Below are 11,970 nucleotides of genomic sequence, written 5' to 3' on the forward strand. Positions count from 1 at the left end.
TGGTAAGCCCGTATGCCGCTATGAACCACACATAAAATATTCCAAGAAACGTGTTAGTTATTTTTCCAAATAACATTGGCTATCGTAGTGTAGAAATCTAAATAATGCCCTTAAATGTAAGGCAATTTGTAAGACTGCTAAAGTGATGCAATAGACCAGGCCCGACAGTAAAACATACTTAACCGTACGAAATAAGTATTTTAGGGGAACTTGCATAGTTTATTAGGCTGAGACAAGTTTTAAGAAGTTACTTAACGCCTTTATAAAGAGGTTATCTTAAGTTTCACGCAATGACGTCGTTCGAGAGACGGAAGGCCTTTTAATCAACCCCCGCATGTGACGTCATATACACGCGCCAGAGAGGGGCTCGTAAGACAAACAGGAAAATACTTAGAGCGTTTTGTTGCATTTTTAGCTAAACAGAGACAAAATGCCAAAAGTAAAGAGGAGTCGAAAGCCTCCCCCAGACGGCTGGGAGCTCATTGAGCCCACTTTGGACGAGCTGGATCAGAAAATGAGAGAAGGTAGGTCAGGGAAGTTTCTCGGGGTGATCGGCCGTGGGGCTGTATGCGCAAAGTGCGTCCTGTGTATGACACTGTGAAGCAGCATGGTCTCCCCACACTGATGGATTCGGGTTATTCAGTTTCAGTGCATGTTTATATTTGAAACACAAGTTGGCTCTCACCTGAGTTATGTGATGTACCCACAGTAAAAAATTGGGGTGAGGTGGGGTGGGGGCGGCGGCAGTGGTTTTCCTGGATTTCCTGTTCACATCAGCTACATCCGGTAACTGGGAAGAAATGGGAAGCTCACCTGGCCCATCATATTTCTGCTTACAGGTGCCAAAATCCTGTGTGGGTTCACCACATTAATACATTAATACATTGCATTGTATCAGTTCCCCAAGGCAGGTAGTCCTTGTGATGTCATGCTCCTGGTATCAAAGCTAACCATCCTGAATCTTGTTCTGTGTTCTAGCTGAAACTGAGCCGCACGAGGGGAAGCGAAAGGTGGAGTCCCTCTGGCCCATTTTCAGGCTGCATCATCAGCGGAGTCGATACATCTATGACCTATTCTACAAAAGGAAAGCCATCAGTAGAGGTGGGCATAGCCAGCTGAAGTGTTCCATTACACAGGTTGTGTTTAGGGCAGCTATGGACCACTGCTAGCACTTTCCTCTCCTTGGAGGACCACTTTAGTCTTCAAGTATTACAAAAAAACCCCTAACAAACAAACAAGAAAACGCCCACAAAATATTTCAGAAATGTAGTTTTGTTGTTTGTTTTTTTTTTTTAATATCAGATATTGTATAACAAAACAAAACTGCACAAGTAAACACAATTTTTTTTCTAACTTCCAAATGAAGCCTTCTATTGAACTACCAAATAAACAAATTGGTACTTTCTTTCTGGCCAGACATGTGACAGCACTTCTGCTACTATTTTGTTTGTATTTAACACAATAAAATATAGACATAAGTGTACACAATAGTTTTTGAATGCTAGTGAAAATAGTTTTCTTTACAAATAACTCTCTCACTGAAACACTCACAGCCAATCCCTCAACATGTTTGTACTCTGCTCATTTTGCCTTCGTATTAAATAATTTTTTGCTTTTTAAAGAACTTGTTTTAACATTGCACTCAACAACAAACAAATCCTCCCTAACCAAAAAGGAACTTCAAGGGCCAAATTGCATTATATTTCTTCACATCAATATACAGGCTGAAAGTGGCCCCTGGTCTAGGTATACGCATTCATAGTGCACTTACTCGGACTATACATGTGGAAAATGCATCTATGAAAAGCCATCAGTGTCTTCATTTGGTCCGGAGACTCGTGGCATTGGTGGCTGGGAAGAAACTTATGTCATGGCATCAGCAGCTTGTTTTGAAATGCAGTAAAGGCTAAAGCTAAAAATTTTTTTTAAATAACATTAAAACGCTGGGGGGAAAAAAACACTGAAACAATAATCCTCTCTCCCCGAGGTAATTTGTACATTGACAAACTCTGGTAGGAGGTACAGGATTCCCTCATGTAAGCCTAACCACTATACTCATTTGTTCTTCTGTTAGTTAAATCAATTAATGAACATGACAGAGAAGTGGTTTTTGAGGTGAATATTTCAAATGATAATTATTAATTATTAATTGTTATTCATTCTAAAGTGTGTATGCCTGTTTAGGGTTTTTGTCTTGATTTGTGTTGATGTCTAATTATTGATGCAACAGTTGCCTGATCCAGGACGAGTTTCTTCTATGGGAGATGGTAAAGGTATCTTATTCTTAACATTTCCTGTACTGGAATGTACAAGATATCAAACCTTTACTGTGTTTTGTCCTTGCAGAGCTATACGAGTACTGTATAAAGGAAGGCTACGCAGACAAGAACCTCATTGCCAAGTGGAAGAAGCAGGGCTACGAGAATCTGTGCTGCCTGCGTTGCATCCAAACACGAGACACCAACTTTGGAACCAACTGCATCTGCAGAGTCCCCAAGAGCAAGCTGGAAGTTGTAAGTCTGGCAGTATTTTAGCATTTCTTGCTAGACTCGTCTTTTCAAACAGTTTACAAGGAAACATCGGTTTGAGCTTGTTTCTGTTTAGACAGAATTTGTGTGTTTGTATGAAGAAAACACAAAAAGGAAACAGAAAAGGAGACTAGAAAGCTGACAAATTGAAGAAAATATGAGCTTATTTTCTTGATCAAGCAAACACGTTCAATGTACAGTAGCTTGCAAAAGTATTCGCCCCCCTTGAACTTTTCCACATTTTGTCACATTACAGCCACACCAATGGATCAATTTTATTGGAATTCCATGTGAAAGACCAACACAAAGTGGTGTACACATGAGAAGTGGAACGAAAATCATACATGATTCCAAACATTTTTTACAAATAAATAACTGCAAAGTGGGGTGTGCGTAATTATTCAGCCCCCTGAGTCAATACTTTGTAGAACCACCTTTTGCTGCAATTACAGATGCCAGTCTTTTAGGGTATGTCTCTACCAGCTTTGCACATCTAGAGACTGAAATCCTTGCCCATTCTTCTTTGCAGCTCCAGCTCAGTCAGATTAGATGGACAGCGTTTGTAAACAGTGGTTTTCAGATCTTGCCACAGATTCACGATTGGATTTAGATCTGGACTTTGACTGGGCCATTCTAACACATGGATATGTTTTGTTTTAAACCATTCCATTGTTGCCCTGGCTTTATGTTTAGGGTGGTTGTCCTGCTGGAAGGTGAACCTCCGCCCCAGTCTCAAGTCTTTTGCAGACTCCAAGAGGTTTTCTTCCAAGATTGTCCTGTATTTGGCTCCATCCATCTTCCCATCAACTCTGACCAGCTTCCTTGTCCCTGCTGAAGAGAAGCACCCCCAGACCATGATGCTGCCACCACCATATTTGACAGTGGGGATGGTGTGTTCAGAGTGATGTGCAGTGTTAGTTTTCCACCACACATAGCGTTTTGCATTTTGGCCAAAAAGTTCCATTTTGGTCTGATTTGACCAGAGCACCTTCTTCCACATGTTTGCTGTGTCCCCCACATGGCTTGTGGCAAACTGCAAATGGGACGTCTTATGGTTTTCTGTTAACAATGGCTTTCTTCTTGCCACTCTTTCATAAAGGCCAACTTTGTGCAGTGCACGACTAATAGTTGTCCTATGGACAGATTCCCCCACCTGAGCTGTAGATCTCTGCAGCTCGTGCAGAGTCACCATGGGCCTCTCGGCTGCATTTCTGATCAGCGCTCTCCTTGTTCGGCCTGTGAGTTTAGGTGGACGGCCTTGTCTTGGTAGGTTTTCAGTTGTGCCATACTCCTTCCATTTCTGAATGATCGCTTGAACAGTGCTCCGTGGGATGTTCAAGGCTTGGGAAATCTTTTTGTAGCCTAAGCCTGCTTTAAATTTCTCAATAACTTTATCCCTGACCTGTCTGGTGTTTAAATCCAATCGAGAATCTGTGGCAAGATCTGAAAACTGCTGTTCACAAACGCTGTCCATCTAATCTGACTGAGCTGGAGCTGTTTTGCAAAGAAGAATGGGCAAGGATTTCAGTCTCTAGATGTGCAAAGCTGGTAGAGACATACCCTAAAAGACTGGCAGCTATAATTGCAGCAAAGGGTGGTTCTACAAAGTATTGACTCAGGGGGCTGAATAATTACACACACCCCACTTTTCAGTTATTTATTTGTAAAAAATGTTTGGAATCATGTATGATTTTCGTTCCACTTCTCACGTGTACACCACTTTGTGTTGGTCTTTCACATAGAATTCCAATAAAAGTGACTCATGCTTGTGGCTGTAATGTGACAAAATATGGAAAAGTTCAAGGGGACCGAATACTTTTGCAAGCCACTGTATATAAAATAGCCAGTATGAAAAGATGCTGAAAGGATGATCCTCTCGTTTTTCTTTCATTTGTGACAGAAAGAAGTAGCTTATGATCTGCTTCTATTAAAAAACATTTTTGCTTAGTTTTACAGAAAATTACACAAAAAACAAGTTATGGGAATATATTGTGCAAGATGTTTGAACCAATATAAAAGCCCAGATAAATATCCTTGACTCCATGTTTTTTGTGAGGTGTAGTCTTTATGTAAATCTTTAAAATAAAAAAAGATATGTCAGGAGACTTGATGATATTTATGTATTTTAATAAGCAAGAATTTGGAGTTATAAATACCCGTCTGACCTCTGCTGTGTCTTTTTTCCCTGCAGGGAAGGATCATTGAATGCACCCACTGTGGATGTAGAGGATGTTCTGGCTAACCCTTACTTGTATTTTTGGACTTATGATTTTTCTGTCAGAACCTTGAAGCAACATTATCTTTTTGGAGTCGCCTTCATGTAAAATAATCTGTCATTTTCCCATCCATCACCTTGAGTTGCCATTATAGGGGAGAAAAACAGTGGAAAAATGATAATACACCAAGAGGGGCCGTGTTGAGTATATTAATTTTCTGTTGCGTTGTTTTTTTGTTTTTGTCTTTTTTAAATATCTCGCTAAAGCTTGCAGCTCCAAAAGAACCAACTTAAGACCGGTTGTTTCTGGGTCAGGTCATTCCAGCAAGACAGCCACTGTGGAGGTCATTTCTAATGTGCTTGTTTCATTTAAAGCGCGGTGTTTAAATTTGCTTAGGATTCATCACTGTTATAGTGCAGTTTTAAATAAAGTGTTTCAGATTGTCTTGCTGTCTTGTTTTGCTTTTTTGTTGTTGTTGTTGTTGGGGGGGGGGGGGGGGGTGGAGTTGTGTGTTTTGTTTTGTTTTTCAATCAAATAGAATCTAGACTTTAACAGTCTTCATCTGAAGAAGAGTATATTTTAAGTAAATAGCTTGCTGAGAACAAGTTCTGATTCTGTTTGTCGTGTTAAAATAAATCCCCGAAAGGCCTAAGGTCTCAAAGATTCGTGTGTAATCATAAAAATGAGATTTGGATAATTGAGGATGGGTACTTTGCATTTGCATGTTCTAAGTATAAAATATTGATGTAATATTTTGTATGTGTTTCATCGCTACAATGACGCAAAGCTCCACAATCATGTAGCTTTAAAGGTTATGGAAGTAAAGATTAAATGCAAATTAAATCAAGACCTAAGTTTATCAGTGAACTTTTAATAATTCAAAATGCCAGGCTGTGTCTCGACTTCAGATTAATAATCTATAGCAAACATATTATGATTATATATATATACACCCGCATACACATCAAAAACAACAATAACTGTGATCCAATAATGAAGTCACTATTAGGGTGTCATATAGTGGGCACACTATAGTGGAAATATAGCTCATGTAACATATGACACAATCTTACACACACAATCTTTTTCATATTATCAGAGGTCCCTCCGGTACGGAGATCATTTATGTATAAAAAAATATTTACTCCAACAGTGACACAGAAATTACAGAAAAAAACTGCTGAGAATTCAGGATCAGAATTCAGGATCACAAGTAGCTCATAAAATTAATCATTTTTAAATGTCACAGCTTTCTTACTTACTTTTCTTTTTTAAATGCAATTTTAAACTGAATTACAAATGCAAAACTTGCAATACCAGATAAGGCCCACCAGGGGGAGGTGTACCTTTGTCCATATTTCTTTATGGACAACAATTTGTCCATTAAAATGAGGTAAGTAAGTTAATGTTTTATATAATAGTGGTGCCACATTTTACTTGCTTTATTCATTTTGATGTTTGAAAACGGGGTTAAAATAAGTGTATTTGTAGATTTGATCGAATGTATTTGTCTGTTTGACTCCTGGCTTATTAAAAGAGCCAAGTTAATGTTCCTGTATTCTTACAGCCCACTTAAAAATAAATAAATAAATCCAGTTGTAGTCCTACCTTTTCACGAAGGAGCTCTTGCACAAGGAAAGACCTAATTTTGAGATTTAGGCATAATTTTCCTATACACAGACATAAACAGATACACTGGTAGCACAATACAGGAAGAAATGCAAGATTCCAACAGAAACCTACAGTACTGTGCAAAAATCTTGAGCCACCCCACATTTATTTTTATTTAGAATAACTTTATTATCCACAATTTATTATTAATGGACAATTCTCTTTGATTCACCAAGTTATAAATCAATCAAGTGACTTCATATCAACCCACATATACATGTACAAAAAATGTCATTACAAAACTTCAATACAATGATAAAAACATATCAGAGCATCTAATTATTCAGTATACTAATTGCTCTGAGCACAAATGTCCATGTATGTTTGGTTGTTTCAATAAATCGCTGCATCCATTTCCAATTTTTCTAGAAAATTCCAAAGAAATAAGGAGTGACTGACACTATAACATTTTGTAACTTGGGTTTGTCCTGTTGAATTAAAAGATGGACATTACGTGCAGACTTTAACAAAGGAAACACAAAGCAGTAACTCAATGCCATCTTTATTATTTTGCTCTTTACATTGTAAAGATCAAGAAGTTTTAAACTTGGTGATTAAAAAACTGCAGATGATTTCCACTGTTTTCTTTAACAAACTCAAGTTTAATGAGAGGAGAATCGGCATTATGAAATAACATCAGTTCATGTTCAATTTCATGAACAAAAGAAAGTGATTTCAGAAGCACAAGTGTGACCACACAGAGCACACCTGAGCACAAAACAAACATGCTGCCACACAATGCCTTCATAAGCAATATCATCTGATTTGCTGCTTGCTGCTAAAACTCTGGTTACAGACATCTATGAAAAGTCAAGTCATCAGTGAAAGTGAAGAAATGTAGTTTTAAAAAGCCAAATCACAGATAATATTGATCATACTATATAATATTGATAGATCTTAATTTTCAGGTGTTTTCATTTGGTAGTTTTTAACTATCAGAATAAAACACAAATGTATGAACAGTGCGGTGACCCTCCTCGGCTTGTATTTGTAGGTCACATAACTATTGGGCGGAGGTGAAGAAGTCTAGCTGCCTAGCTGTCGTCAAGGGGCAACTGTGGCTTCGAGGACATAAGGAGCTGGCCTGACTCTAATGCATAGTAACTCATCCAAGCATGCATCACACAGTTGATTCACTCACTTTCCTTGTTGTGCTTAATGCTTCACATCCTTGTGTGGACTCACACTTCAGAGAAAAGCTAGAGCAATGAAAGAGGGTGCTTTTATTTGTGATGAGCTTTAGATCATTTGAACAAGACTAAATGTTAAGAAAATAGACAAACGAGCCCCTTTTTACTGTAAAAACCAAGGAGCAAGTTAACGGCTCTCATTTAGACTGGCAGCATTCAGCATGTCACTTTTATATTACTCCTTCTTTTATTCATATGCATCTAAAAGTGAGTATCAGTGTGTAAGAGCCAAAGTCAATGTTTATGTTTTGCCTTTTTGTTATGGTGGCACAGGTGTATAGCCTTACCTGTGTCTCCGGTGATGGCATGTGGGTGTGGTCACAGTCTATTTACCTGATCTCGGTGTTCGCAGCAGGTGTTGTTGGGTGAGTGGTTTGTGGGCAAACTTTTCTGTTGACCGTCATTTTTTGGCACATCAGTTAATCCATGCGCTATTTGTTAATTGATTGAAAGCGCAAACATTTGTTTTTGTTTCGTTCTTAAAATAAATGCGCAAAGTACAAGTAGGGGAGACCGGGGATAGTTGTAACATTTTTGACATTTCTGTCTGTAAATTAGAGCTCTTTTAAGGTAGTGGATTCAAAATGTAATGCAAAGTATTTACATGTCTCGGCTATTAAATAGTGCAGCTATTTTCTCTGCAGCACAATTACCCATTGCATGGTATGGTCCCAAACACAAAGAGTGAAATGTTACAATTAACCCCATAGTCTGGGTTAGTTGTAACATATCCTGGGGTGAAATGTAACACAATGAAATAAGGGTACTAACGAAACATTAACATGTAATCTTTGTTTATTCAACACATGAATGCACTTAGAGCCATTTATGTAGCTACGTGTGTGTGTGTGACAGAATGCAGAAATCTAGCTTTTGAACATATTCCAACCCCCCAAAAAAGACAAATTATGGAATTTTCTGCAACTGAATATTTCATTAATTTTGGTTGGTCTTCCTTGAGTTTGGCCTCATTGGCTCAGTGGGCATTATAACCTACAACTCTCGCACCAATGAACATAACAATGAAGCTGAAAAAATGTAGTTGTTCACCAGCATCGCAATTCCATTACTTTTTATCATGGCTTACCTTGGTGTGGTTTGCAAAGTGCTTCAGAAAGATGAGGAAATCTGTTTCTTGCACCCATCCTGATTTATTTCCACTACCAGTACTTCCTACTGGTCCATCTCTGACACAGTGGTCTGCATAACGTATGTGTGGGAACACAAACAGTGGAGGAATTGTGTTGCCAATGGCATTAACCGCATATACAAAGGCGTCCAGTGAACCTCTCTCTGCTGATTTCGTTGCCCAAACTTGTTTAATATAAGTTAAAGTAATAGTGTGGTAAGTTTAACATCTGCATTATAGTTACAACTAACCCAGACTGTTGCTGTTACAACTGACCCAGACTCCTATAGCCACGAACTAGCTAACATTACAGCCAACGGCTAAGACATTAGCACTAAAGACCTACACAGAATATATCCCCGTAGACATACAAATAACATAATTTAAGTTTGATGAGTATAACTGCAAAGCAGATAATGCTATTAGAAATTGAAATAAAGTAGAAAAACTTACTTTTTGGTATACAAATTACTTTTTTTCATGTTAAATTGTCTGTGTTTGACCAAATGTGCTGATTTTTCACATGTGATAGCAGAAATGAATTGGGCATGCACAGGATGAGTCGCATCATTTGAAACTTAGCCCTGATTGGAGATACTGGAAGCGTTACAACTGACCCACGTTACAACTATCCCCGGTCTCCCCTACGACTCATTATGGATTATTGGAGGCGCGTCACAGGGACACAACCAACTCAGCCGGCCGCGGCTTTATTTACGGATGAAAGTCGCAACACAGTGAGTGGTGTTACAAGTTGCGGATCAGTCTTAGAGTCTCATGTTTGCAAGAGGGTCTGCAGAGGAGAAACACTGCAAGGTGAAACAACCTTAAACTTAAACCTCGAGAAACATTTTGCTCAAAGACACTCAGTAATCTCCCATTACAGCTACGCTAGGAAATCACACACTAACCGGCAGGTCCGGGTGATGCCGAGGGCAAACAGAAAAACTGGGACTGGGACAATCGCCCAACAACCGTGTGAGATTGAACCTCCACCTCTTCTGACTTCAAGGTTTGGGGATGAAGGAACGCAGCTGTTTGGACCCCCCAGTTCTAAACAAATGTCTCCTCCAGGAAATCTTATGTACATTAAGATATGTTTTATTTTGACAGTGCACGCGCACCTGCGGACCACTTATGTGCACCCCTGTACATAAGGTCCCTCAACCATTGAACATGGGTGGGCAAAAGAGCACCCCTCCATCTTAGTAGGGTCGCACATCTAGCCACAAGGGAGGTGAAAGACAGTGTGCAACACTGTGACGAGGTCAACCAAGAGATTTTCAGGAACTTACAGAGGTGGGAAATGTACTTAAGTAGAATTTTCAGGTATTTGTACTTTACTTGAGTAGTTCTTGACAACTTCTACTTTTACTCCTGACATTTTAAAACAAATATCTGTACTTTCTACTTTAACGTACTTTGAGATAGCTTGGCCAAAGTGGCTGAAGAAGGGCAGGAGACTGATCCTGTATTTTCTGTGTTTCACCACAACAGGGGCTCAGAGTAGAGCCGCTGCTCCTTCACATCGAAAGGAGCCAGTTGAGGTGGTTCGGCATCTGACAAGGATGCCTCCTGGGTGAGGTGTTCCGGGCATGTCCCACTGGGAGGAGGCCCCGGGGCAGACCCAGGACACGCTGCAGAGATTATATCTCTCAGCTGGCCTGGAAACACCTTTGTGGAGGTGGCTGGGGAGAGGGAGGTCTGGACTTCTCTGCTTAGGCTGCTGCCCTTGTAAACTGGTCCCGGATAAGCGGAAGAAGATAGATGAATGGATGGATGGATGGATGTTTTAGGTTTACCTCTCTATTGTTGCTTTAGCGGTGGCTTCTGGAGAAAGTCTCTCTTGAATCAGAATACCAACTTTTGTCTCTGTTATCAATCTGACCATTAATCTGCATTCAAAGAACAAATTAGGGCTTTACTCGTGTTGCCAGCTCACATGAAAGGCATTTTAAGGGCTTTTATTGTGAAGCAAACACAAACTTCACCAACTATACCGATTATTGACCAACTTTTTCTTTCTCTGAGCTTTGCTACAGTATTAAAGCGCCCTTTAGAGCACTCTCACCTTAAGCATAACCAGGTAGTCGTCATGACGCGGTATCTTGAGGATGTTTGACAAAGCTGTAACTCCTGCTTTGAAATCTGGAGAAACCTGGAAAAAAAACAAATTGTGGTTTTAACTCTGATCCTGTGAAGATTTAAAGAGGGAAAGACGAAAGCCAGAATGGATGAAGCTCAAGTCAGAGTGTTACTTACTCTTGAGGTTAACCAGAGGGTCCACGGCTTTATCACTGTTACTGGAAGCTGCCAGGGGCTGCCAGTTTTTGTACTTCTCCACTGATGAACAGACTGACTTGCACTACATCAACGGGGGAGCTCACACTAATGAGTACAGGGGTAACAATTTGTTCTTCTCATTCTGCAATAAAAGGTGACATATGAGCTGACACTTAGCAAACAGTATTCCTTTTGTAATGTCTCCATCTCCTGGTCATCATTGGAATTTCAACTAGTGACACAGATTAAAGAGACTGTTGATTATGTTGCTCATGAGACTAAAGTCATCTCACTTTGGTAATGTAAATATAATATGGCCAATATTATAGTTATTATATTAATCATTATTAGTTATTACAGCAGTGAACTTGAACTCTGTCTCAAATACTGAGCTTCAGTAAAGATTCAAGTTGCAGTTATTTATATTTGCTATCACCTTAAATCTTCATTCAAAGACAAGTATCTCTGACAGTTTATATACAGGTGTATCATATATAAGAGACAAATGTTGTTCGCTTAATATGTTGGCATTACTAAATTTGGCTCAGTGCTTACATATATATGTGTAAAAAAAATGTACGAGCTGTGAAAACTGTTTCTGATAGAATGAAGAGTAGACTGATATATTAAATATTCCTTTATTGGGTGAGAAAATCAGACCATGTCATAACTGCTTTAAGTCATACAGAATAGATATCAGAGCCTTAAACAGGCTGACTTCTGCTAAATGGGTCAAACTGGGCAGAAAGTATCCAAACACATAACATCCTTATAGAATATGATGTAACACTATAGATCAACTTACCTCAGAATATATAAAGCATATAAACAATTACAGCAATATGATGCAACAAACACAGCAGTGCTACTAATCCAAAATACTCAAAGCTTCATAGAACTGAAACAAACATTTATTTTTAGCTCCATTCTGCTGCTGATACATACTTTAGGTT

General features: G+C 39.1%; 1 protein-coding gene and 1 long non-coding RNA gene across 2 annotated transcripts; one reads left to right on the plus strand and one right to left on the minus strand.

Moving 5' to 3' along the window:
- Positions 1–200: 200 nt before the first annotated feature.
- On the plus strand, positions 201–5,189 carry bud31 (BUD31 spliceosome associated protein). The gene is made up of 4 exons (XM_085157515.1): positions 201–524; positions 979–1,101; positions 2,347–2,513; positions 4,720–5,189. The coding sequence occupies exons 1-4, from the start codon at positions 431–433 to the stop codon at positions 4,768–4,770; spliced, it is 435 nt and encodes a 144-aa protein (XP_085013641.1). The 5' UTR covers positions 201–430; the 3' UTR covers positions 4,771–5,189.
- Positions 5,190–10,517: 5,328 nt separating this feature from the next.
- Positions 10,518–11,267, minus strand: LOC146520462 (uncharacterized). The gene is made up of 3 exons (XR_014873873.1): positions 10,997–11,267; positions 10,806–10,892; positions 10,518–10,629 (listed from the first exon to the last, which is right to left on the minus strand). It is a non-coding gene; the product is annotated as an uncharacterized LOC146520462 (long non-coding RNA).
- Positions 11,268–11,970: the final 703 nt, after the last annotated feature.

This window comes from Neolamprologus multifasciatus, chromosome 4 (assembly GCF_963576455.1).
Source record: "Neolamprologus multifasciatus chromosome 4, fNeoMul1.2, whole genome shotgun sequence".
NCBI classification, from domain to species: domain Eukaryota; kingdom Metazoa; phylum Chordata; class Actinopteri; order Cichliformes; family Cichlidae; genus Neolamprologus; species Neolamprologus multifasciatus.

What these genes read in the sequence shown, in the direction of transcription:
- bud31 (XM_085157515.1), top strand. Translation starts at nt 431, where the DNA reads ATGCCAAAAGTAAAGAGGAGTCGAAAGCCTCCCCCAGACGGCTGGGAG. An exon ending in AAGGAAAGCCATCAGTAGAG is followed by an intron (nt 1,102 to 2,346) that starts GTGGGCATAGCC and finishes TTGTCCTTGCAG; the next exon opens with AGCTATACGAGTACTGTATA. An exon ending in CCAAGAGCAAGCTGGAAGTT is followed by an intron (nt 2,514 to 4,719) that starts GTAAGTCTGGCA and finishes TTTTCCCTGCAG; the next exon opens with GGAAGGATCATTGAATGCAC.